General features: G+C 43.6%; 1 protein-coding gene across 4 annotated transcripts in view; it reads left to right on the top strand.

The window, feature by feature from the left end:
* The window catches only part of AUTS2 (activator of transcription and developmental regulator AUTS2), a 1,314,883-nt gene that overhangs the window by 328,859 nt on the left and 959,189 nt on the right, over positions 1-26,835 (top strand). For all 4 annotated transcript variants that reach the window (XM_049903251.1, XM_049903250.1, XM_049903253.1 and 1 more), the window contains one exon: positions 2,878-3,090. In XM_049903251.1, the coding sequence (XP_049759208.1) occupies positions 2,878-3,090 (213 nt within the window). The remainder of the gene's footprint in view (positions 1-2,877; positions 3,091-26,835) is intronic.

The raw sequence follows: 26,835 nt of genomic DNA, 5'->3' as shown, positions 1-26,835 counted from the left end.
TCCTTCTGCTAGAGCTGCTACTGTTCCTGAGGGTCTTTTCATGATAGCTGACTACTTTGGTTAGATGTTAGGCTAAACACAGTGTATTCTGAGTTGAGCAGATGTCTGACGTGACTATGGTAGTGGACACTGGATGAAGGAATTCAATCCAGTAGACATTTATTGCACATTTACCATATGTGAGAAATAGCGTACAAGGGTCTGGGACTGTGCAGTCGAGGGTCATGTGCAAGTGTGTCCATCCGAGCGTGTCGCTAAAGCACGACTCTACCACATCCTCGTTGCCTCAGAAGAGCTGCGCTCCACTGGCAGAGGTAGTAGCAGCTAGAGCGAAACCAGAAGCCACTCACTTGCCTCGTAAGATTGGTATCTTTGATGTCTTCTTGCTCCAGGGGTAAGGTCTCTTCCCCATTTCTGGGCGGCTTGTTGTTGGCTGTGAGCCTTCACACGTGCCCGCAGTTCCTGGGAGGCTCCTCACCTCCTGCTTCTATTGGCTTTTCTTCCTTGCTTCGCTGTGTGTTAGAGTCAACTGTGCTTTACCGATTTGGGTGTTTTAACTATTTCCTGATGTCCGTTCTGATGCCTCCCCCGCCCGCCCCCGTAATCTCATTTTATTTATATTTAGGAAGCAAATATTGCTAGCATTTATTTAGCAAATACATGATATATTGACCACCTTCTAATTGCCTGGCCTGTGTGATAACTACTGGGGTTGCTGAGATGAATGATATTTCATCTTTGCTCTGTTCACATTCTTTCAAGGGATCATGCTACCAGCTGCCTCAGGGCCTTTGCACAAGCTGTGCGCTCTGCTCAGACTTTCAGATCTAGGCCAGACTGTCATTTTCTTAGCCCCAACCCCTTCCCCTGGACCAGATCGTTTCTCACAGCATTAGCACCCTTTACCTTTAGAGCAGTTTGTTCAGTTTGTAATTCCATATTTGTCTGGTTTGATTAGTATTTGTCCCTCAAATGCTAAGCTTTGTAAGGGTGGGGAGTTTTTCTCCCATATCATTCTGTAGACAGTACTAAGTTTGGGATATACTGGGCACACAAAAAAATATTTGTCGAACAAGAGAATGCCTGAGAACAGAGTGCATTGCCTTATTAGAAAAGTCTCCCCAAGTGGGCGGTTCTACAAGTAGGGCCAAGAGTCCCTGAACTAGACAACAGAGGGCATGGAAAGGAGGGCTTTTGAGGCCAAGGCAAAGCAGGAGTTAAAGGCCTAAGGTCCTGAACAGACATAGCTGGTTTGTGGAAAGACATAGAGGCTCACTGTGTAAGGCGGGTGGAACGTTCTGAGATACCGGAAAGCTGTAGAATAGGTAATTGTCCTGAGAATATTGGATTTGAAGGGGATGAAAGAGAGAGTGGTATTTTGAGGAGAAACGTGTAAAGGGAAAGTTTATTTTGGTTATATTTGATTTTTTTTTTTTAATAATTTTTATTGAGCTTTAAGTGAACGTTTACAAATCAAGTCAGTCTGTCACGTATAAGCTTATATACACCTTACTCCATACTCCCACTTACTCTCCCCCTAATGAGTCAGCCCTTCCGGTCTCTCCTTTCGTAACAATTTTGCCAGTTTCTAACCCTCTCTACCCTCCTATATTTGATTTTTAAATGTGGATTTAGGACTGCACACACAGAGAACCCCATCTGTGCTGGGGTGAGGTTCCATGAAGGAATTTTTATAGTTTGAAGCGAATCATATCCACTCACAAATGACTGAATGCCAAACCATTTTTACTTAAGCGCGTAATGTGTACAAGATTTCTCAGGGTTCAGAGGACATTGACATCTCTCAGGTCATATGATGTTCTCAGAGGTGCAGCTGCATTTTGCTAGAAGGGCTGAGTTGTAGTGACTTATTCTAAGTCTTGTAATGAGGAATGGTGGTGCCAGGACTTGAACCTTGGTCTTGTGGTATCTCAGTGTGTCCTAAGCTGGCCCTGTGGCCCTGGATGCTTCCCTGCAGTGTCTACAGATGCCGCTTCCCACCCCAGGACATCAGTTGCTTATCTCCTCCGCTTCCCCTCTCCTCGGCCTCACACAGGAGTAATGAAAACGTGCTGTTGATCACGGTGATGATATCACTGTTACATTTTGCAAAGAAGAAGGGAATTAAGGATACTCAGAGGAAATGTGGTAAAAATATAATGCATTAAGGAAACGTTTTAATCATGTGAATTGACAGTTTCTTACTTGCTGGCTCACATCCGCTTGGCCCTGTTATGTTAGCCTTGTGTTATTTCTTTAGAATCAAATGTGCACTTAGTACTGCTTTTGTGAAACGTCATTGATGAACCAACGTGGAAAGTGAGCCTTCTCAAGGAGTGTCATTGTGCCAGACCCAGTACAGAATCAGACAGAAAGCCACTATCCCAGGCTGTAGTGAAATCACTGTTAGGGGACAAGTACTTGGTGTTTTGTTGAATTTTCTATCCAATAAGAATCCAAAAAAAAAGAAAAAAACCCAAACCCATTGCCTTCTAGTCGATTCCAGCTGATAGGACAGAGTAGAACTGCTGCCCCACAGGGACTCCAAAGCTGTAAATCTTTGTGGAAGCAGACTGCCACATCTTCTTCCTGCAGAGTGGCTGGTAGGTTTGAACCGTCGACCTTTCAATTAGCATCCGAGTACTTAATCACTGTACCACCAGGGCTCCTCATGCAGTAAGAAAAGAAAGTATATATTTGTGGTGGCACAGTGGATTCAGAAAAATTGAGAGCCATGTTTCTTAGTTTTAGGTATTGTCCTATCCCACTTGCCTCCCTTTTTTTGTCTTTCTTTCTAGTAACTTCATTTAGCCTGTGTTTTGGGTCTGACCCTAGATACCTGTGTAACCACCACGTTCTTTTTCTTTGTTTCTACAGAAAGATGTAGCACTTAAGCCTCAGGAACGTGTGGAGAAACGCCAGACCCCTCTGACCAAGAAGAAACGAGAAGCACTTACCAACGGCTTGTCCTTTCACTCAAAGAAGAGCAGACTCAGCCACCCCCATCACTACAGCTCGGACCGAGAAAATGATCGCAATCTCTGCCAGCACCTTGGGAAAAGGAAGAAAATGCCCAAGGGACTCAGACAGGTGAGGACGTTTGGGCTTGTGCTTTTCTATGGCTTCCAAGCCCCTTTCTCAGGTGCTTGTCCCTCCGTGGTTCTTCCTAACAGGTGGAGAAGATCTCCTTAATGGGATGCAGAGCCAGCTTCCCTGGAGAGCTGTGCGGTTGCTTGAACTCTGAGTGCACTTGCCTAAAAAGCTACACAGCCAGTTCGCAGCTTTTTGTTTTTGTTTTTTAATGGATTGTAACTTCCGTGTGGGACCCTTTGAGTCTGCCGTGCTTTGTGAAACAAAGGTGATGGTGACGCTACTGGCTGATAGGGCAGACTGAAGTCTTTATGACTGCCAAGGTAAACTAGCTTGTAGGACGAATGGAACATGCAGGTTGGACCACATACCCCGTGCATCTCAAGGTTCTGAGATGCTAAAAATGGTTATCTGCGTGCAAACTGCGTGGCCTAAGATTTCTATTTTCCAGGGAAACTCTGCTGTTGTGACATGGAGGCGAACAGTGACGAAGAAATGAATTTGCCTTTGGTGCCCTCATTGGTCTCCATCGTTGTGATCTGCCGATTGTATGAAAGCCTGGTAGTGGGGCTTACTGGCCTGTTAATAATTGGGTTTTGGTGAGCCGCAAGAAAATACAGTGCTTGGCACTGGGGAGCCTTTCTGCCCGTGGAAGTCCCTGCCCGAGATAGATTAATAATGAGAAACGGAGCTGTTCATAGCAGTTTCTCTGCACAAATCCGGGGGCTTCAGTGCCTGCTGGGTTACCTGTGTCCTGGCTATATTTTGTTTGTTTTTGGTGGGACCAGTGGATGGGATTGACTGTCATTTGAGGGCAGAGAGGAAGGGAGCGTGGTTCACAGAGCAGGTGCTGGTAATTAAAGCTGAACAGGTAATTTCTGGTTTGCAGATGTTTCTTGAGGAGGGAAAAGTTCTGGGATCATGACTTAAGACCTGATGAGCGACAATCCTTAGGGGGTCAGACCTCATAATTTGTAGTTTTAGAAAGCGTCCTAATTGATAAGAGTCAGCCTGGTATGAGAATCACTATTATGAAGTTATCAGTAGTGTGTTTTGAGGATGATTTTTGGGTAAAAAATAGGAAGGGCCAGTAAGATCTAGTGGGAAGTTTGGTGTGAGAGTTAAATGTGATGGGTGATAAAGGACATGCCCCTGAGGAAATATCTGCAGTGATAGGTTTCAGCATGGACTCAGAAGGATCCCAGGGCCATGTCCCCAAATATGACAAACAGGGCAGTGTTTCCGAAGGTACATGTGTGTCATGAAATGCGAGAGGGGGGTTATCTTAGTAACAATTAATGTGTACCTAATGCACAATATGTTAAAATCATTCAGTGAGGGACTGTGTAACATGTAAATCCTCACAACCCTGCCTAGTAGGAAAGATCAGTATTACTTCACAGATGTGGAAAATGGAGCTCGAAGACAAAGTGACTTGCCTAGGCCACTTAGCAGTGAATAACAGAGCCAGAGATTAGACCTGGATCTCTGTTAACTCCAGAACTTACTCCACTGTCTTTGTATTTTCTGCCTCCTTTGTTTGAGTTAAGAATTGGCCATGAAGAAGAGAAAGAGAACTCTAGGTCAGGAAGTCTACAAGCATTTCTGGAAACTACATGAGTACTTTGGTCAGAGGGAGTAATTTTGGTCATAGAAATGGCCTGTGAAGGCACAAGAAGAAACAAGCAAAGTTCTTAAATCAGAGAACAAAGAAGAGATCAAAAAATGGAAAACAACCAAATTTGGATGAAGATTTTTTGCGGGGAACGAGAGGGAGAAGAGATTTGGTTCTACAAAAGGTGGTAGTATTTGTGACTTATAATGCTTGCCTGTCCCTGTGACGTGTGTAAGAAAAGTAATTTGTCCCAAGGGAGGAGGTTGCAATGTAACAGCTACATCGTCCTGGGGTCTCTTTCCCAGCAGGGTCGGGGGGAGGCTGCTTATCCCTTCAGACAAGAAGCTGGATTCAGTTATGAGCCAGTGGTAAGTGTGAGTCCTCACCATTGAATCTCTCTTACTCCTAGACCTGACTTTTCTGTTGTCTGTCCCCAATATTCTTCTTTCTGCTTTGTGAAACACAGGGTCCTCAGGTGAAAGGTTTTATGATCATAGAAGAAGACCAGCACTTGTGTGTCCCCAGTCAGAATAATTTTTGGTCCTAATGGTCACCCTCCTGGTGCTAATGGTATTTGAAGTCAAAGCCATCCTTGTTATAGGAAAAATACTTGAAAAGCCAGTTATTTTGACTTGGACTTCATGAATCATGGAGAAAGAAAGGATGCCTCATATCTTTAGCCTGTGTGAGGGTTTTAAAAACAAGTGGTGTTCCCTTATCAGTGTTGATGCCCGTATACCACTATCCAAATCAAGTGTTGTATTTCCATTAGGAAGGGAGGCAGAAGTTGTTATTCAAAATAAGGCCAAATTACTTTTTACAGTTATCCCAGAATCACATGGGCTATTCTGAATCGCTGAACCAGTCACCGTCTGGTGCTGCTTGTCTCTAAAATGAGGGGTTTGGACTAAATTTCTCAGACTTCCCCCTTTGAGTTCCATGGGTCTCTACAGTTATGAATAACACAGAAAAATTCAGCGTTGTAAAGGAAGACTGTAGTAGGTCTGAAGGTAATTTTGTTTTAGAGTCTGCAATCAATAGTCTCTGTGAAGACATTGAAAGGACAGCAGTAAGAGGCATCCCTGATTAGAGGGAGAGACACAGTTAGTCATGGGTCAGCCTAGATAAGTGCCATCTGTTGTGTGATCGTTGTAAAAGGTTACACACTAGTGTTTCAATGGCCACAGCAGGTTTGCCCTAAGAATATTTGAGATTGTGTTCCTGTGAACCTAGCTGCCTGTACACGCCACACCTACTTTTTCTCCTGCCATTGCCTTTTGATGGATAAATCCCTGAATCTGACTGTCTTAGCTGGGAGGGGCCGGTGCATTCAGAGTGGAAGGATTTCTCAATTAATGGGTTGTAGTCTAAGCCCTTATTGAAGGAGTTCTAATCGACAGAACGACCGATGAAAGGGGCCAGTAGGAGGTGAGAATGAAGTCTTTATTTCTGACTTGGTGAGAGTGGATTAGGTTTGCATCTTATTAGGAAACAGTACTTCCTGAGCTGGCAACTTAAGGCACAGCTTTCCTGTAATTATGGGAAGATGTTACTCCTTAGTGGAGAGGAAATAATAGGATTGTTTTTTATACCGGAGAATCCATTGAGCACAACTAACCTTTTTACTGTGAGGGTGCAATTATATACTTTTATAAGAGCAGTGTGTAGTTTTAACAGCAAACCACTTTTTCCTTCACTTGACTGATCATAAAACCTCGATTCTCGTGATTTTGTTCCATACTGTCAAACAAACGCTTCTGAGCTAGCACTTAGCCACCCCAGTGGAACTTATTTGTTGGATTATGTTTTTAGGTATAAATACATACTGATGTAGGTGCTGAGCTGGCAGCTGTCGTAGAAAATGATTGCACTTTTTTAATATGGTAAATTTGAATATTCTCTTTCATTCCCAAAGGGGTTTAAAAAAAAAAAATGTAGAAAGGAACAAGTCAGCTGTTGTAGAAAATAATACATGTTATCCTGACCTCTTAAAGATTATATTTGTCCTGCATAGAACTAGTTGCTCATGCACATAGAACTAGTTGCTCATGCACATAGACATTATATAAAAATAGTTTACAATCTTACTAGTAAGGATAGGGCAGGATATTTTTTTTTTTTTCTGATGAGACTTGGAAGTAGGGGGAAAAAAGAGGCTACACAGGCCTTGTCCCCGAGGAGCTTTGTATTTGGTCTGTATCTGGGAGGCTGAGTCACGATGAAGTCATATTTTGCCAAACCTACTAGCCAAGTTATGACTTCCTCGGAAGCATTTTGGGAAAATGTAACCCCTCCTAGGGCATTAAAGTTTGTGTTCTTCCACTATAATTAACTTCTAGACTGTGGGGAATGCTTTAAAAGTTTAGTACTTTGTAGTTTAAAAAAAGGGTTTGCAGATAGACCTGCAGTGAGGAGAAGTTCAGGACCCTCAGGTACTGCCTAGGACTGGATTTTTCTGAATGGAGATTGTAGGCTGTTGTTTCTGTCTCTTTTATGAACTGAACCAGTGGTCATAAACTTAAGTGAACAAGGAGGCATTTTCAGGTCACATGAACTCTTCCGACTAACAGACACCAGAATGGATCATCAAAGGAAATTATTCTGTCTCCGTCTGTACTGAGTTGTAGGAGCCAAAAAGCCGTTCATCTAAGGCCAGACTTTCCCAGAGAAAGGCAACCTATTGAGATTAGTTCCAGTGATTGGAGAGCACTATTTGAGAGGAAAATTTAAAGAGTTGGTGAATACTTCAGGGGTCTGCAGGTAGACTGTCACCTTGCTGGTGTGAATGACTTGTGTGGGAATGCTGAATGTGGTTTAAAAATGTTTATGCAGATTATCTGGGTAGGTAGTGCTTGTAAGAGGTGGACAGTCCAGTGCGGTAAAGCACACATTTGGTGGAGGATTTGTGTTTAACACTGTAAATTGTAGATATTACAAACATGACTAATTTCTAGGGAGAAGAGGGTGATCCCAGTACCACATTTTTTAAATTGGCGCTGTGTTTATGGTGGCCGCCTCTGCTTTTTGTGTTGACATTGCACACTGGCCTTATTTGGAGTCAGTAGTTGTGGTTGTGTAGGAGGGCCCAGGTGATGAAGCCACCCATCCTGGTGGAGCAGAACAATTTTGCTGATGCCTGTTCCCATCGAGAGGGTTCACTACCAAAGGCTGGTCCTTTATTCAGTGGGACTTAACCCAGATTGTCTGAGAAGCTCTCCGTGACATTTGTTACTAGAGGAAATTAACTTGCAAAGGAGGATTTATAATGGAAAACTTTGATTAAACAGACGCAGTTCAAGTCACATTTCTGAAGACCTGCTAATTAGTTTTGGGTGGAAACCCAGGCAGAAATCACATAGGTATTTATCCAGCTTGACTCTAGAGCCTACAGGTTTCTGGAAATCAGCGTTTGAAACACTAATATAATTAGGGGTTGTACTTTATAATGAAAAGATATTTGAGCTTTGCAATGTGCTCTCTCATAAATACATTTGTTATAGTGGTTAAATGCCTGAAGGTATCTTGGGCTAGTATCAAGAAAATGTGAGCCACAGTTAAGTCATTTTTACTTCATACTTCAAAATTTCAAGTTTAATGCGTTAATTGGGATTCGTTTGCTTTTCAAAAAATGTGTAGTCAGGTGAAGGTTACAAACTCAGCTGTTAAATAAATTTTTAAAACAACTTTTCTGTCTTATGAATTTCATGATTTCCCTTTGCCCAAACTACAGAAATTAGAATTTAAAACATATAAGGAAAGATTGAGGAGAAAATTGGCTTATAATCTCTCAGAATCTTGATTTACTCAAATAAGAATAAAATGTCAGTGTTCAGCAAACCAAACCAAACCCACTGCTGTCAGCTATTTCCGACTCATAGTTGACCCTGTGTAGGACAGGATAGAACTGCCCTATAGGGTTTCCAAGGCTGTAAATCTTTACGGAAGCAGACTGCCACATCTTTCTCCTGTGGAGCGGCTGGTGAGTTTGAACCGCCGACCTTTTGGTTAGCAGCTGAGTACTTTAACCGCTGTACCACTAGGGCTCGCTTTGCCAATGTTTAGCATCTGGTTATTGAGGAACCCCAATCCAGGCTTGTCTGTGTGTGGGAATTAGTTGTATATTATATTGGCGGCATTGGTTTGGTAAACCAGGCACTAATCTAAATACGAGTTATAGGAAGGGTAGTTTTTGTTGTTGTTTTAACTTTCACATTTGAAATAAAGCAGTGGTAGTTTATTTTTCATGTTCTAGAATGTTTTCTTTTGTGACTGCTGATTCCATACGTTGTTGTCTGGGATATATTCCATCAGCCCCCAGTGCTGGTAAGAGTGAGTGTAAACATCACTTGAGACAGATGCTAGGAGTGGTATGGCCAGTAGTAAATCATATCTCAAATAACCATTATAATTTTTAATATAAATGTTGTAAAAACTGGCTAGAAAAATATAGAGCATCTTGAATACTACCTCATAAAATACAACCTACAGAGAGGAAATAGGCTGGATGGGAAAAAAAAAAACTGCAATTAAAAGAATGGGCGATAACTCAGTTAGCTTCAGTGATCCTGTTATATAGAAAGTGTTCCATAAAACAGTGACCTTCGCTAAATCCCAAAGTAGGAACTTGTTATATGTATGTGAGCCCATTACTTTATTAAGGGCCATTTAAACCCTCTCTATCATTAGAGAAGTGAGAAAGGCGAAGTGGCAGGAATGATTCTCAACTCTAGCCGCAACCAGTTCCTCTAAGAGCAGAGATCGAAGGGAGAGGGAGCACACTTCTCTCTTCATAAGGTCTCGCCAGTGTACTTTTTCTTTTTGGAGCATTTTATTGTGCTTTAGGTGAAAATTTACATAGCAAATTAGTTTTCCGATCAGTAATTCATGTACAAATTGTTCCGTGACATTGGCTGCAATCCCCCAATGTGTCAGGACTCTCCGCATTTCCTCCCTGGGCTCCCCATTTCCTTTAGTCCGGTTTCCCTTTCCCTCCCTGCCTTCTCATCTTTGGTTTTGGGCAAATGTTGCCCTTTTGATCTCATAGTGGATTGTTCTAAGGAGCACCTTATTCATGGGTCTTATTTACTTTATAGTCCTGTTATTTGGCTGAAAGGTGGCCTCTGAGAGTGTCTTCAGTTTCAAGTTAGAAGGCAGTAGTCTCCGGGGTGCCTCCAGTCTCTTTCAGACCAGTAAGTCTGGTCTTTTGTGTGTGTGTGTGTATGTTTGAGTTTTGTTCTACATTTTTTATCCATTCTAAACAGAATTTTCTGTTGTGGTCCTGGTCAGAGTGGTCAGTAGTGGTACCTGGGCACCATCTAGTTCTTCTGGTCTCAGGTTGGAGGAGGCTGTGCTTCGTGTGGGTCATTTTAGGTTTTCTTTATTCTGCTTTGCTTTAGGTGGGAAGAGACCAATAGCTGCTTCCTAGATGGTCACTTGTACGCTTTGAAGACCCCAGACATTACTACCAGACTAGAATATAGAACATTATCTTTACGAAGTGTGTGTTGCCAGTTGACTTAGACATCCCCCAAGAATGTGGTCCTTAGCGTTCAAGTCCGGTAGTTCTGTCCCAATGTCTGAGTAGTTTCTATAACTGTACCTCCTATGTGCTCTACTATATATGAGTATTAACGTGCAGTATTTACAAGTATGTATGTAGAAATATCCACAACCATACCTATATATGTACGCAGGGGTACACCATAAGCCCTCCCACACCTATTTAGCATACATACTTACCTATGTATCTACTTACAAATTATTGTTTGTTATTGCTGTTGTTGCAGGATTGTGTATGTTAGCATTTACCGTAGTTGCCCTTTATTCTTACGTATCTCTCAGTGTCTTCCTTTGCCTTGGTCACATTGTGGTAACTCCCTCATATTATGTATTGTCTTTCGCTTCACCAGAATTAACACTTGTCTACTATCTAGTTAGTAATCTCCCTTCCCCCTATTCCTGGCAACATCAAAGAAGGTTTCTTTCTGTGTGTACACCTATTATTGACTTTTTATAATAGTGGTCTCATGCAGTATTTCTCCTTTTGTGATTGACTTATTGCACTCAGCATAATGACCTCCAGATTCATTAATGTTGTGAAATGTTTCAAGGATTCATCATTGTTTATCGTTGCATAGTAGTCCATTGTGTGTAGGTACCACAGTTTGTTATCCATTCATCTGTTGATGGGCACTTAGGTTATTTCCATCTTTTTGCTATTCTGAACAAAGCTGCAGTGAACACGGGTGTGCATATGTCTATTCACGTGAAGGCTATTAGTTCTCTAGGATATATACCTAGGAGTGGAATTGCTGTATCGTATGGTATTTTTGTTTCTAGCTTTTTAAGGAAGCGCTGTACTGTTTTCCATAGTGGTTATACCATTTTATGCTCCTACCAGCAGTGAATAAGAGTTCCAATCTCCCCACAGCCTTGCCAGCATTTGTTGTTATCTGTTTTTTTGATCAGCGTCGTTATTGCTGGGGTGAGATGGTATCTCATTGTAGTTTTGATTTGCATCTCACTAATGGCTAATGATCCCAAACATTTCTTCCTGTGTTTGTTAGCTGCCTGAATGTCTTTTTTGGTAAAGTGTCTGTTCATGTCTTTTGACCATTTTTTAATTGGATTGTTTGTCTTTTTGTTGTTGCGGTGTTGAAGTTTTCTGTCAATTTTAGGATTAGACCCTTGTCAGATATGCCATAGCAAAAATTTTTCCCAGTCTGTAGGTTCTCTTTTTTACTTTTTTGGAGAAACCTTTCGATGAGCGTAAGTGTTTAATTATTAGGAGATCCCAGTTATCTAGTTTATTTTCTGCCGTTAGTGCAGTTTTAGTTTTTAGTGCAGTTTTAGTTATGTTTGGTATTCTATTTATGCCATATATTAGGGACCCTCTGCGGCTGCTAACCAAAAAGGTCAGCAGTTTGAATCCATCAGGTGCTCCTTGGAAACCCTATGGGGCAGTTCTCCTCTGTCCTCTAGGGTTGCTATAAGTTGGAATCGACTCGATGGCAGTGGGTTTATTAGGGCCCCTAGTGTTGTCCCAGAAAGATGTTTACCTGTGTTTTATTGACTATGCAAAGGCATTCGACTGTGTGGATCACACCAAATTATGGATAAAATTACGAAGAATGGGAATCCCGGAACACTTAATTGTGCTCATGAGGAATCTGTACATGGATCAAGAGGCAGTCGTTCGAACAGAACGAGAGGATACTGCATGGTTTAAAGTCAGGAAAGGTGTGCGTCAGGGTTGTATTGTTTCACCATACCTATTCAGTTTGTATACTGAGCAAATAACCTGAGAAGCTGGACTACATGAAGAAGAACGGGGCATCAGGACTGGAGGAAGACTCATTAACAACCTGCATTATGCAGATGGCACAACCTTGCTTGCTGAAAGTGAAGAGGACTTGAAGCACTTACCGGTGAAGATCAAAGACCACAGCCTTCAGTATGGATTACCCCTCAACATAAAGAAAACAAAAATCCTCACAGCTGGACCAATGAGCAACATCACGATAAACGGAGAAAACACTGAAGTTGTCAAGGATTTCATTTTACTTGGATCCACAATCAACAGCCATGGAAGCAGCAGTCAACAAATCAAAAGATGCATTGTATTGGGAAAATCGGCTGCGAAAGACCTCTTTTAAAGTATTGAAAAACAAAGATGTCACCTTGAAGACTAAGGTGTGCCTGACCCAAGCCATGGCGTTTTTAATCGCCTCAGGAGACCTGGATAATGAATATGGAAGACCAAAGAAGAATGACGCCTTTGAATTGTGGTGTTGGTGAGGAATATTGAATATACCATGGACTGCCAAAAGAACGAACAATCCTGTCTTGGAAGAAGTATAACCAGAATGCTCCTTAGAGGCAAGAATGGTGAGACTATGTCTCACATACTTTGGACATGTTATCTGGAGGGATCAGTCCCTGGAGAAGGACATCACGCTTGTTTTAGTAGAGGGTCAGTGAAAAAGAAGACCCTCAACAAGATGGATTGACACAGTGGCTGCAACAGTGGGTTCAAGCATAGCAACAATTGTGGGAATGGTGCAGGACCGGGCAGTGTTTAGTTCTGTTGTGCATAGGGTCTCTGTGAGTTGGAACCAACTCGAAGGCACTTAACAACAATAACGAGAACAGTGTTGTCCCTGTTTTTTCTTCCATACTCTTTATAGGTTTGCCAGTGTACCTTTGGTGGTCGATGAGGGTGGGCTAGACCTCCCTTTTCTTTAATCAAAGCTGTGCTTTTTTGTGTTAATTTAATTTTATGTTTTTTTGCTTTTCTGATGATACAATGATGTCTGCATGTGGCCACATCTCAGCTACAGAACATGAAATAAGCCTCCATGCATTCTGCTCACAGCAGTCCCATCTCCACACAAGTCTGTATATGACAGGTAATGAGTGGGAGGTGGGAGCGGGTGGGTGGCTGCAGTGGTGGTGGTGAGGAGCTGAGCAGATGGTTGTGATAGCCACGTGCTGTGAGATTCCCGTGGGAGTTGATGGTGGTGACAGGCGACTCACAATGTGCTATTTACAGTTTGGGTTTGCAGTCTTTCGGTGACATCTGAATGCTCTTTAGCAACTGCTTTCATTACTGCCTTTCGAGGAGCTGCTAATTGAAAATGAAATTGTGGGTGGGCTTTAAGGCAGGAACAGACAACTCTACGTGTAAATGTTACTTGAGGACTATTGAATGTCTCGATTCCCAAGTTGTAATTCTCTTTTCAAGGAGGCAAAGCGGAAGGTGGATTTGAAGATTCAACATGTGGAAACAGGCTTATGTGAACTCTGGGAGGCATTTTTAGGTTATGTGAACTCTTCTAACTAAGAGTGAATACACGTGTATAGGCAGTGCTCAAAGTCACACCCGGTCGAAAGGGCCACATACGCACTGGAAGCAAACCTAGGGGAAGGCTTGGAGGATCCAGCCACCTGCCCAAGGCTCTCCTTTGTATGGTTCTGTTTAGATGTATACACCTGTGTAAGGTTCTCATTTTAAATTTACCAACATCTTGCAGTATTCTTTTTTGATTTTTCACAAAACCAAACTGTTTATACAGTTCCTACACTGGAGACAGTGGTTATCTGAACTCTTGAACTCTGAGATATATCTTAGTCAGGGTTCTCTAGTGAGATATGTGTGTATAGACACAAATACACACACACACACTTACACACACGGTGGAGGGGGAGATTTACTTCAAGGGATTGTCTTACAGGATTGTGGAAGGGTGGCAAGTCCAAAATCTGTTAAGCCAGGTGGCAGGCTGGAGACTTCTACAGGCTTGCATTCCAAAATCTGTAGGTCAGGTGATGAGAATAGTGCAGAGCTGGGTGAGAGAGTGAGTTCTACAAAACTGTCTATTCATAGTCTAGAGGGAGACCAAGCCCTAAGGAAACCCCACTTTCAACTGATTGACTGACTACATTAGATTGTGTTATATAAGGTGATTGCCTTGTATTACACCATGGAACAGCAAATAGTCTAGCGTTTGGCCAAATCATTGGGAACTGTAGCTTAACAAAGTTGACACATAAAATTAAGCACCACAGGCTAGTATATTCAAGTTTCTTGCATGTAACTTTTTTCTATGTTGTGTGCAGTTCTGACTCAGAGTGACCCACGTGACAGGGTAGAACTGCCCCATAGGGTTTTCTTGGCTGTAATCTTTGTAGAAGCAGATCGCCAGGTCTTTCTCCCGCAGAGCTAATGGGTAGGTTCTAACCACCAGTCTTTTGGTTAGCAGCTAAGTACTTAACCATTGTGCCACCAGGGTTCCTCTTCTTTACTGTAAACCTTTTCATATGATACAGTGCTGTTGAAGGCAGCCGAGGCTTCCAGGCACGGTGAGAGAAGAGGAAGATGGTGGATTTGGCTGGACTTTAACCGTGGATGACGTTCTTGGTCCTCTTTGGTTGCCCCAGCTACAGGATTGTGATTTGTTTCTCAGCTTCACAGTTCTGAGCTGAAGCATCAGTAGCGTTTCTGAAATCGGAGCTTTCCTAAGTGTTTCTGTGTTGGATTGCATTATTTCCCATCCTGATAATAGCTTTGCACAGAAAAATCTCGTGCTGAACAAGGAATGACCTCCCTCTTAGAAGTATTGTTAGCTCTCTTTTTAATTAAATATGAAGATAGATAAAATATGACTGTGTTCTTTTCAGCTTTCCCTTGAATATTTCAGTGGCGACTATGTGGGACAAAACCATGCCGAATTACATGCTTTGTTTGACTAGGATTGCTGTGTGTTCCTAGAGAGTCCCGGAGGCTCTGGTTGAGAGGACCTTGATGACGTACCCCTTACTGCCCTTGACCCTCAGTCCCATTAGGCCTGCTTTGTCATAGGAACCCAGCTGCTGTAATGCATCTGAGCTACTGCTGTGTCCTAATCATGTTTAGAAAAACCTGTCTTGGTGTTCCCAGTGCATCCTGCAGCACTGCATGTCCGTGCAGGTGGTGGTGGTTTTACACCAAGCTGATTTAACGGGGTGCTTGCAGGGGCTCCAGGGCTTTTCACACCTGAGAGTGTGCATTCTCACACTGGTGCTCACAACACACAGGAGCGGAAACCGGCATGATTCACAGACCTGGGCAGGCTGTGTGAGGCCCACAGATGCCTTTCCGGAGGCCTGAGGAGGTGTGCGGCCTGGCCTGCTGAAGCCGTTACCTGCATTCATTGATCACAGCTCTGCAGAAGCTGCCACTTGCCTCCTGTGTCTGCCTGCAGTGACTGTTGTAGCAGGCCATTCCGTAGCCACCGCTTGCACCTGCGCTTGCTCAGGAAGTGTGCTGTCCTACGTCTCCAGTCAGGTAGTGAGAAGCGGGACGGGTCCTAGTGGCCAGCGATGTGCTGAGGGGCTGACCTCGGGCGTCATTGGATGGAGGGCAATTAGCTGCATTTGCCGGGCGGGGTGCACACAGAATAATGTTCCTCACAGGGTGGCTTTTGGTCGACCTGCATTAGAGCACCTTCAGGGCTTTTGCTAAAATGCAGATTGCCAGGCATCACACAGACTGACTGGGAGCTCAGGGTCTGCTGGGTGGGAGTCAGGGTGAGACGGCACGTTCCTTAGGTGACTCCAGTGCAGACCCAGGCATCACACAGACTGACTGGGAGCTCAGGGTCTGCTGGGTGGGAGTCAGGGTGAGACGGCACGTTCCTTAGGTGACTCCAGTGCAGACCCAGGCATCACACAGACTGACTGGGAGCTCAGGGTCTGCTGGGTGGGAGTCAGGGTGAGGCAGCACGTTCCTTAGGTGACTCCAGTGCAGACCCAGGCATCACACAGACTGACTGGGAGCTCAGGGTCTGCTGGGTGGGAGTCAGGGTGAGGCAGCACGTTCCTTAGGTGACTCCAGTGCAGACCCAGGCATCACACAGACTGACTGGGAGCTCAGGGTCTGCTGGACGGGAGTCAGGGTGAGACGGCACGTTCCTTAGGTGACTCCAGTGCAGACCCAGGCATCACACAGACTGACTGGGAGCTCAGGGTCTGCTGGGTGGGAGTCAGGGTGAGACGGCACGTTCCTTAGGTGACTCCAGTGCAGACCCAGGCATCACACAGACTGACTGGGAGCTCAGGGTCTGCTGGGTGGGAGTCAGGGTGAGGCAGCACGTTCCTTAGGTGACTCCAGTGCAGACCCAGGCATCACACAGACTGACTGGGAGCTCAGGGTCTGCTGGGTGGGAGTCAGGGTGAGACGGCACGTTCCTTAGGTGACTCCAGTGCAGACCCAGGCATCACACAGACTGACTGGGAGCTCAGGGTCTGCTGGGTGGGAGTCAGGGTGAGGCAGCACGTTCCTTAGGTGACTCCAGTGCAGACCCAGGCATCACACAGACTGACTGGGAGCTCAGGGTCTGCTGGGTGGGAGTCAGGGTGAGACGGCACGTTCCTTAGGTGACTCCAGTGCAGACCCAGGCATCACACAGACTGACTGGGAGCTCAGGGTCTGCTGGGTGGGAGTCAGGGTGAGGCAGCACGTTCCTTAGGTGACTCCAGTGCAGACCCAGGCATCACACAGACTGACTGGGAGCTCAGGGTCTGCTGGGTGGGAGTCAGGGTGAGGCGGCACGTTCCTTAGGTGACTCCAGTGCAGACCCAGGCATCACACAGACTGACTGGGAGCTCAGGGTCTGCTGGGTGGGAGTCAGGGTGAGACGGCACGTTCCTTAGGTGACTCCAGTGCAGACCCAGGCATCACACAGACTGACTGGGAGCTCAGGGTCTGCTGGGTGGGAGTCAGGGTGAGACGGCACGTTCCTTAGGTGACTCCAGTGCAGACCCAGGCATCACACAGACTGACTGGGAGCTCAGGGTCTGCTGGGTGGGAGTCAGGGTGAGACGGCACGTTCCTTAGGTGACTCCAGTGCAGACCCAGGCATCACACAGACTGACTGGGAGCTCAGGGTCTGCTGGGTGGGAGTCAGGGTGAGGCAGCACGTTCCTTAGGTGACTCCAGTGCAGACCCAGGCATCACACAGACTGACTGGGAGCTCAGGGTCTGCTGGATGGGAGTCAGGGTGAGGCAGCAAGTTCCTTAGGTGACTCCAGTGCAGACGTTGAAAGGGCTATACTTTTAAGTAAACCAAATTGTACTTCTTATTTTTAAAAAAGGAAAAGGAAATCACTATGTTGTTTGCAAAACTTGTGACAAATCTTAAAAATTTTAAAACACATCTTACGTGAAATAAATTTTATCACTAAATCAGCCATATTCTTGTTCTGTACATTTACTAGTTAAATTATTTTCCAAAATATTATTGGCAGGAAAAAAATGTTTCTCCCAAATGCTATAGGCATTATATTGCAAAAAATAATATTTTTGAAATGGCTGCTTTCTGGTAAGAGTTTATTAGGATGGCCCTGGTGGAATAGTTTTATTATATCCTTTCCTTTTAGCCACCTGGTCCCTAAAATAACATGGCTTTGTATAAATATGTGAGCTGGAGTTTCCTCCTGTTCTTCCCCGTTGGTTCTGCTTACCTCCATCTCCTCAGCTATCTGTAGACCAGGGTGTTGAGTTCTTAAGGTTTATAAGTTTTATGAATCCTTCACGTTACAACAATTGATGGTATTTGATGGCAATATCGAGGGGCAGATGTGAATGAAACCTGAAAATATTGCCCATGTGGGTATATCAGTGGGGGCTAAAGACCGTTAACTCTTTTCTTCATTACTAACAAAACTTCTCCGTTCATTTTAGTAAAATGTTGTACTTGAATTCCTGGCTTGGGTTCCATGAATTCGAGAGGAGATATTTTCTTTTCTGAAACCAAACAGAATGAAAACCCTCAGGTGAATTTTTGTTGAAGTGGCAAACCTACACTTTGACTTAACAGTTACCTGAGGTGTGTCAACTGTAGGTAGCTGTGTATCTCCCCTACATTGTTGTGAGACCAGAAATGCCATTCCCTGGAGACAAGCACAAAAGGATCAGCCACTAATGAAATGATCACACAGTATGAATAAGACAATAACAGTATTTTTATTTAAAAACTGCTGTTATCAAATTAAGGAGCCTTGGTGGCGCAAGGGTTAAACTCTTGAGTGTTAACTGAAAGGTTGGCGGTTTGAACCCACTCAGTGGCTTTGCAGGAGAAAAGATTTGGCTATTCTATAAAATTACAGCTTAGAAAACTCTACGGGCCAGTTCTATTCTGTCAAATGGGGTAGCTGTGAGTGGAAGATGGCACCCAACAACAACAAGAAAATCGTTAAATTTCCCTAGGCGATGAGGAGGATGAGAAAAGCCCCTGCCTCTTATGACACGTAAAGCTGTGTAGTGGACCCAGCACGCATGGCACATGGCATGAAGGCTGAGTGATACTTTTTGAAACTGAAGCAACCCACTTGCCGTAATTTATCATCACCTGCCTCTTAACCTGTATGCACTTAAACTGTAGATCTGTGTTTCTCAAATGACTCTGGCAGCCAGGGATGGGGGAGGTGCCAAAGGGGTAAGACTGGGGAGTCCTATGTGAAGGGGAGCTTCTTAGCATCACTTAGGGAGCACATGCAGAGTGACCCCAAAGTTCTCCAGGTAGAGCGAGGAGACAAATACCATTCTGATATATGAAAGGAAGGATATGGAGTTAAAAACCACTTTCCAAGCGATTGTGACCCTGCTCTTCTCTGCCTCCTCTTTAAACCTGGCAGCCCGTCTTTCTCCTTCCTTTTCTGTCATTGAGCCTACCTCAGGCTACACCTTCGGTTCCTGGTCTTTCCTCTCACTCTCTTCTTCCATCGGATGTCTCTTGCTTCTAGACTCAGCCAGGATTCCATGGGAAACCACTTAGATTTGCCCTCAAAGTTAGCAAATGCCTTTGTCTCCTTGGTCCTTGCTCACGTGACCATTCTGGCCCTTTTCTCTGGACATTTCCAGTTGTCATTGTGTCTGAGTTCTTTGTTTAGTTTCGGCAGTGTTCCCTCTTGTTCAAAAACATTCAGTGACTCCTCAACTAAATATAACCGACACCCCTTAGTAGGACGTTTTAGGCCCTAACTAACCTTGTCCCAGTATACCTTTCCATCTCTAAAATGCCTGGTCCTTGCTTGCTGCCAACACCAAGCTGTAGCTACAGTCGCTGTTACTCGGAAGAGCCCTGGACCTTTTCCACACTGCTGTGCCTGTGGTTACCCTGTTTCCTTTGTTTGGAACATCCTTCTTCAATAGTCGTGTTTGTCTTTCAGTGAACAGTTCAGATTTACTTTTTCCTTGAAGCATTTATGATCTTTTCTGCAGAAATAATTGCATTTTCTTCAGAATTCCCATGGTATTTTGTTTATAACTAGGGTGACCATATAATTTACCATTTAATCCAGGACATTTCTGAGAATGAATGGAGAGAGTATTAGTAATTACCTTGGGACAATAAGCGTAAATCAGGACTTCCTGGAAAACTGGTATATACGAAGACTCTCTAGTTCACTTTTGGCCCTTTCCATATTATATACTGTTTTAGAGTTGGCTGTGTACACATCCTTCTCCCTACCTAAATGCCAAGCTCCCAGGGGACTTAGTTCCTTACTCTGTGACACTCCAAGGGGCGCAGGCTTATGTCGTGCAGTCCATTGATTCCATTGCTGTCCGGTTGATTCCATCTCATAGTGGATGCCCCATAGTGTTTCCAAGGCAGTAATCTTTCTGGAAGCAGACTGCCACATCTTTCTCCCGTACAGCAGCTAGTAGGTTTGAACCGCTGACCTTTCTGTTAGCAGCTGAGTCCTTAACTACTGTGCCACCAGGGCTCCTGTGTTGCACATAAACATAGGGAAGGAAAACCCTTCAGGCCCACTGCTGTCAGGTACTTGAACTGTGAAATCCTTCTCATGCTTCCTGTTTCCATTCTGGCCCCTTTGCAATGCATTCCCCATACAGCAGTCAGAGTCATCTTTTCAGAACATGTATTTGTTCATGATTCTCAGATGTAAATCCCCTCAGTGGCTTCTCAGCTTATGCAAATTAAGTTCGAATTCCTATGATCTGTAGATCTGGGCTGTCCTGTGCCTTCTTTCTCCAGCTTCATCTCTCGCCACTCTCTTGCTTACTGGGTCCAGCCCTGCTGACCTTTTATTTCCTCAAACATGTCAAGTTCCCTCCCTCCTTGGGTCCTATACACAGGCCAGCCTCTCTCCCTGAAATGTCCTCCCTCTGTGCTTTGCATGGAAGGCTCCTTCTTGCTCTTGAGGACAGAGCAGAAATGCCATGTTTTCCTAGTGGCTTTTTGTGGCCCTTTATTTAACCCAGGTCTGCCTTTCATCCTCCCTCCTTTGCACCCACCGTTTTCTCTTCCTAACACTTAGCATAGTTTATAACCATGTATGGACTTTCCTTTTCTGTAATGTCTCCCCTTTCTAGACTCCAAGCTCTGCTGAGGGAAGGCAGTATCTCCATTTCTCCCCACCAGTGTTGGTAGCACATTGCCTGGCCCAGAGAAGGAGGAGCTCAGTAATGAAAGCTGAATGATGGGTGGTTAGAGTAATAATTATTTTTCTAATGGATGACATCGCTAATCCCACTCTCTTGTTGCATTTTGACATTAATTGCTTATAGGAAAACACACACAGCATTACAGTATGACCTTTGTCTGGGGATATGAAATGTAAAATGAGATCATAATCAACACATTCACACTCGGCAAAACTTGACTGTGAGAGATCTCTGCCCCTCTGGTGGATGGCGCCTACTGTTCTCCCGTGGAGTGTGTCAGCAGCCTGTCTCCCAGCGTTCTAGCCGGAAGGATATCGGGATTGCTGGTGCAGCCAGGAAAAGCTGGCCCAGGGCAGCTACAGCCTTCCATTGTTCTAAGGAACTCTGAAAGAGACCAGAGAAACAGCAGAGACAAAGGGTGGGCAGGTAGGTGGGAGTGAGGTGAAATTTACTGAGTATTCTTTCACACGCAAGTATTGCTGTGGGACCCTACTTTTTAACCAAATACACAAAATGTTTTTAGTACCAGAGCGGGCATAGCCTGTCTTTGCACTGTGACATTATACTCCTACATGGCCTCTGTCTAAAATGTTTTGACCTAGGAAACAGTTTAATTTTATTTCCTTTTTGGAGTGGCCTCATTAATTCATCCTCCCCATATTTGCTCCTTTAGCAAACATCTGTTGGGCATTCTTTGCGTGAGAACTCTGCACAGGAGACTCTGAAATAACGTAAAGGGTGTATACCGTGCTAGCTCTGCCCTTGAAGGTTTGCAGCTTGGTAGAGTCATTCTAACCACTGGAGAGCTTTTGACAGAAGAGAGGCTGAGACTGGTGGATTAAGTGCGTTTCAAAGGAAGGCGTGGTTGGCTGTCTCTAGAGAATGAATACCTTCAGATACACAGGCTAAATTCTCTCAAATGGCTGTTTTCCCACCGTGCCATTTTTTTTTTTTTTGAAGGGGGGGACACCCTCTACCCCCACCCCTTAGTTTTAAACTGTAGGGAATGATGCTGTCTCCTGCTAACTGCAGCAGTGACTGTTAGAAACAATACTGTGTTGTTTATCAGGCCTCTTGGGTTCTTGTTTTTACTAGTAAGGTCTTTAAGGTTCTCACATTTTTACCTTAGGTATGTTTTTATGTTTTACTGGGAATTACCTGACCCAGTAATTTTATGCTTATTATTTGCAGATTATTGAACTCTTGAAGCCCAATTGTTTAGGCATTAATATTTGACTGCCCAGTGTTTCCTGGAACTACCAGTTTCTTCAGCATGGATCACGACCTACCTGTTTTCTAGAAGTGGTTTGCTTATGGCCACTGACCCAGTTGTAAAGTCTTACTCTTGAAATTTTTGGTATCAGAAAGTCTTATATTTGCATCCAGAGGAAGACTGTTTTTATGCTAGTCTGTACAAATCAGAAATATCTTATCACTTCCTGTCATTCTTGTTTACTTGGAAGTAGAAAATTACTTTGAATGCAAGTAAAACTTCAAAAATGTGAATATTTGAATAGAAATTTAGGCCTCAGATTTATAGTAAAATATTGATGGGAGATTGAGCAATTAAATGGTCTCAGGGAGAGATTACAGAGCAGTTCCCAATTTACTAGCAAGTTAGTTTTTTCCAAAAAGAGAATTTTTAAGTTTCCTTTTTTTTTTTTGGTTTTGGAACCCTTACATTTTTAAGAAACAGTGTTATGCACAGTGGTTTCCGGGTGAATTTCTCAGGAAGCTATCTGATCCATTGACTTTGCTCCTCCTCTCACACTCATTCTCTCTTGACGTTCGTTCAGTCATTAGATATTTATTGACTGTGTTGCTGTGTTGCAGACATTGTTTTAGGTGCCTGGGCTACATTAGCAAACAATGATATAAACCTCTGCCCTGATGGAACTTACCTTCTGGTGGATTCATTCCTTTTAGGAATTGTAGCTGTAAACGGCTTCCATGTAAATGTTTCTTCTTTGGATTCTGAAGCCTAGCTGCTTATCAGGCTTTTTTCTCCTGGACCATCCGTAGGCATGTGAAACTTGCCATGTCTCACATTAGCTGTTCCTCTTCGGTTTCCTCCCTGACTTTAAACAGTGCACCATCGTCTAAGCATCCAGGACATAAATCTGCTCATGCTGTTGCTGTTAGGTGCCAAGAGTCACTTCGAACTCATAGTGACCCCGAGTTACTAAGCATGGTGTCCTTCTCCAGGGACAGGTCCCTCCTGATAACATGTCCAATGTATGTGAGATGCAATCTCGCCATTCTTGCTTCAGAAGAGCATTCTGGCTGTACTTCTCCCAAGACAGATTCGTTCATTCCCTGGCAGTCTATCCTTCGCTAGCACCGTAATTCAGACGTATCAGTTCTTCCGCTCATGCTGGAAACCTGGAGCCCTTATTCCCCCCAGCCCCCTGTACTCTCATGTCCTCTGGATTAGAGTCTTAGGTATTTCTCACCTGTCCCTTTCCACCCCTTGCCTTTCTGCACTTCCTAGGTGCAGCCCATCCTCCTCTGGGTTGGATTAGGACAATCACTTCTTACTTGGCTCCGCAGCCTCTAGTCTCACTGTTCTTACGTCTGCTCTCCAAATTCCTTATAATGTAGTCTTGTCAGATGCAAATTTAATCATGTTACTTGCCGGAAGCATTTTCCATGACTTTCTTTTACTTGCAGGTTAAACTTTAACTTTTTTATGTGTTGTAGAAGCCCACACATTATTATAATGCCTCCAGAAGCTCTCTTTTCTTCTTCTTGGTGCTTCCTGACCCCAGTGCCCCCTCACATCAGCCTTAAAGTATATCCTTAAATACCTTCCTCTGCCCACCCCCGCAGATTGGAGTTCCCTGTACCGTAGTCTGTCTGATCTTAGCTACGTGTGAAAAGCACAGTCCTAAGTCAGAAATTGAACACTTCCCCTCTTAGAATAACTTGTACTTTGAAAAGGATGCTTTTTTAACCCCTAAAATTTTCCATTTGTTAGGATGTCACGTGATAAAACCAAAGGTCAAATGGAAAACGTTGGAGGACCGTGGGAACAAATTTTGGAGGAATCGACCAAAAACCTTAAAAAGACCAGATTTCTTCAACATGGCAATTGCTGGGCATGTGTGGCAGGGTGGGGATTGGAATTAGAGAAGGCTTTTGTAAATAGAAGTACATTTCAGGTGTAGGAGTTGTAAGACAAGGACTGTCTGTACTCAGCTCTTTGGGGGGTTTCATCTCTGTAAGAGGTAACTTTGCATCTGTGTGAATGATTCAGACCGAGGAAAACTAGATGTCGTCTGAACCTTACTGTTACCGTTATACTAAGTTCATATTGAAATGAAAATTTTTACTGATGCCACGGTTGCTACCAATCAGTTCTGTAAACTTTGTGAGGGTTTTGAGATGGGATTTATACTGGCTTCTTTTTTAATAAGCTGCCTGCAAAACTGACCAGAAAAGTGCTAAAAGGCTTATTTGATGTAAACACAGTATTGTAGCTCCCCTGGCATAGTTATTCCCTGTTTTATCTTCGTGAGTCAAAGCACAAAGCAAGGGTAGTCATACTGTCTGTAGAGAACGGCACTGAGAGCTGGGATCCTGGAAGTAGGATGGATGGATTCATGTTGGGTTCTCTTGCCTAATGTAGGCTCTACTTTCCAGTTTGTAAGGCTTTGGTGGAAAATACTTTTTTTTTTTTTTTCCTGGCAAGATCCTGCTTTTACTGTTTCTTACCTAGAATTCCAGGTCAAAATAAGTCATCCTTGAAAGTTTTTTTTTTTTTTAAATGGCACAGGCGACTGTTTTAGCAGAATGAAATAGTACTTAAAAAAAAAATCTTTATTTTTCTGCCCATCTTCCACATTCCTTCTGAGAGGCGGCTCTTGGGAGCAGAAATACAACTGAGGATGAAAGGCTGAGATAATGAGAACTTTTCTGTTCCTGGTGTGGTCATTATCTATTCTCATGTCTCAGCCCAGCTCATCTTTCTTCCCTGGGCAGCCAGGTAGGAGACTAGGTACAAAATTGATTGGGCTGTATTTCAGAGTGGGAAACAACCAAAAGACATATTGGACACTGTTACACTCGTCAGGCCTTTTGTGCGCTGCTTCTCTTTCGGTTTAGATTATGAGATACTGTGGCGTAGTGGTTAAGTGCTACGGCTGCTAACCAGAAGGTCGGCAGTTGGAATCTGCCAGGGCCTCCTTGGAAACTCTATGGGGCGCTTCTGCTCTGTCCTATAGGGGGGTCGCTATGAGTCGGAATCGACTCGTCGGCCGTGGATTTTTGGTGGGTGTCGATACTGAGGACACAGGTAGCTGTTAACAGGAGAGATCCTGTTGGGGTTCCTATCCTGTCAATTATGGGGGATCTTCATGCAGGGCAGCAGACTAATCCCCCTGGATGCCACATGCTGGCAGCCCAAGAAGAAGAAACCGTCTTCACATTGTTTGGTGGCCATGACTCTGAACTCTCAGGGATAGATAAAGCACCGCAGGTAACGGTTTTGTTGAGAGTATGATCAGTGAGCAAACCCTGGTGGCGTAGTGGTTAAGTGCTACGGCTGCTAACCAGAAGGTCGGCAGTTCGAATCCACCAGGTGCTCCTTGGAAACTCTGTGGGGCAGTTCTACTCTGTCCTGTAGGGTCACTTTGAGTTGGAATCAACTTGACGGCACTGGGTTTGTTTGCACTTCTTCAGAGTAAGAGACTGGGAATCTGGGATTTCGGGTTTCGAGTTCTGCCTTGTCATGGGCATGTTGTTTATCCTTCACAAGTGACTGCCCCTCTTTGATCTTGAGTTGCTGTGTTGAACTAGAATGCACAGGTTGTATGTCTTCTAGCATTGGGACCTGTGATGTGTGTGAAGTTAAAAGTGCCAGAATACTTAAAATTCCCTCTTCCCTGTAAATGTTAAAAAGTGGATTTAAAAAACATGAATCACCTGGACTTTGGTAGTGTTCATATTTTAGATAAACTTACACTTAAATATATAGTAAATACAAAGAACAACACTTCAACGTTTCAGCTGTTCAGCAGTGACTTACTTTGTTAAAATTGTTGCGTACATATGGTTATTAGGCTACTCTGGATGCCAGTGGGTATTAGATGAGAAAACCTTAAATGGAGTGGGCCAGTGCATACTATTTTTAGTAGACGATAAAAGCTTTTTGCTGAGAAGAGATGCATGTGCAATGGTGAGGCCTCTTTGTTTGGGGGCCATACGTGTTGGCAGCGAGCTAAGGGTTGTAATTTTAGATCTTTCAAATTGAAATCATGGAAATATGCTCATAATGAATAATTCATGTTGAGAAACTTAATGAAATTACTTCAGAGTTTTATTTTGTAACCACTAACCCATGTTACTGGATCCTGATACATGTTAGGTTTTAGTTTTGTTTTCTGAAAGCAAATTTTAGGACATACGGTTTCATCCCTGTGTTATGTAAAGACTTTTTTTGCAAAATCAGCACCTGTACCCCATTTGTATAGAGGGAATGAAATCTGTAAGAAACAATGTTGCCTCACTGGGACTGTTTGTCAGTTGAAAGAGTTGGTCTCTGTGCTGGGTTCGTTGTTCCCACACAGAAGAGCAGGCTTCCTACCCTGAATATGTTGTGTGCATTCCACAGACCCCAAATCTGTTGACACTCGGGGAAACATTAAGAGGAATAGAAAAGATGGTCCCATTTTTCCAGGGCCTCATCCTTTGGGTAACTTATTTGCTTTGGAACAGCTTAAAGTAAATAAGCTGTGAAAAATACTCTTTTGAAAAGTTGTTGAATGATAGATATGCTCTTAGTTTCTTACTAATCTCCCCTGTGGTTTTTATAATGCCATATATTTTTCTTGGGAGAGTTTCCTTACAGCTGTATTTGTGATTTCGAGCTAGGATTTACGAGCTGCCGCCATTAAGGTCTCCCTCTGGCTTTGTCATGAAGCAGGGGGAGGGCTGTGTGTGGTTTGTTTTTGTATTGTTAATACGTGAAAAATTTTTTCTAATAAATGCGTAAGTTATTTTTCTTGATTTAGTCTTTCTTGGATTGATTTATTAAGAGAAATGTGTGAATTGTGAAAATTTCTTACTGAGTTTAAGGGCAAAATTTTAAAAGCAGGATGTATTGTAGTTGTCTGCAGAAATATATATATTCTGGCTTCAGCATTTAGACTTGGGTTCTTTTTTTTAATTTAACTGTTAAAAC

Source organism: Elephas maximus, chromosome 12 (genome assembly GCF_024166365.1).
Source record: "Elephas maximus indicus isolate mEleMax1 chromosome 12, mEleMax1 primary haplotype, whole genome shotgun sequence".
NCBI lineage: Eukaryota > Metazoa > Chordata > Mammalia > Proboscidea > Elephantidae > Elephas > Elephas maximus.
This window is presented reverse-complemented; position numbering and strand designations above follow the sequence as displayed.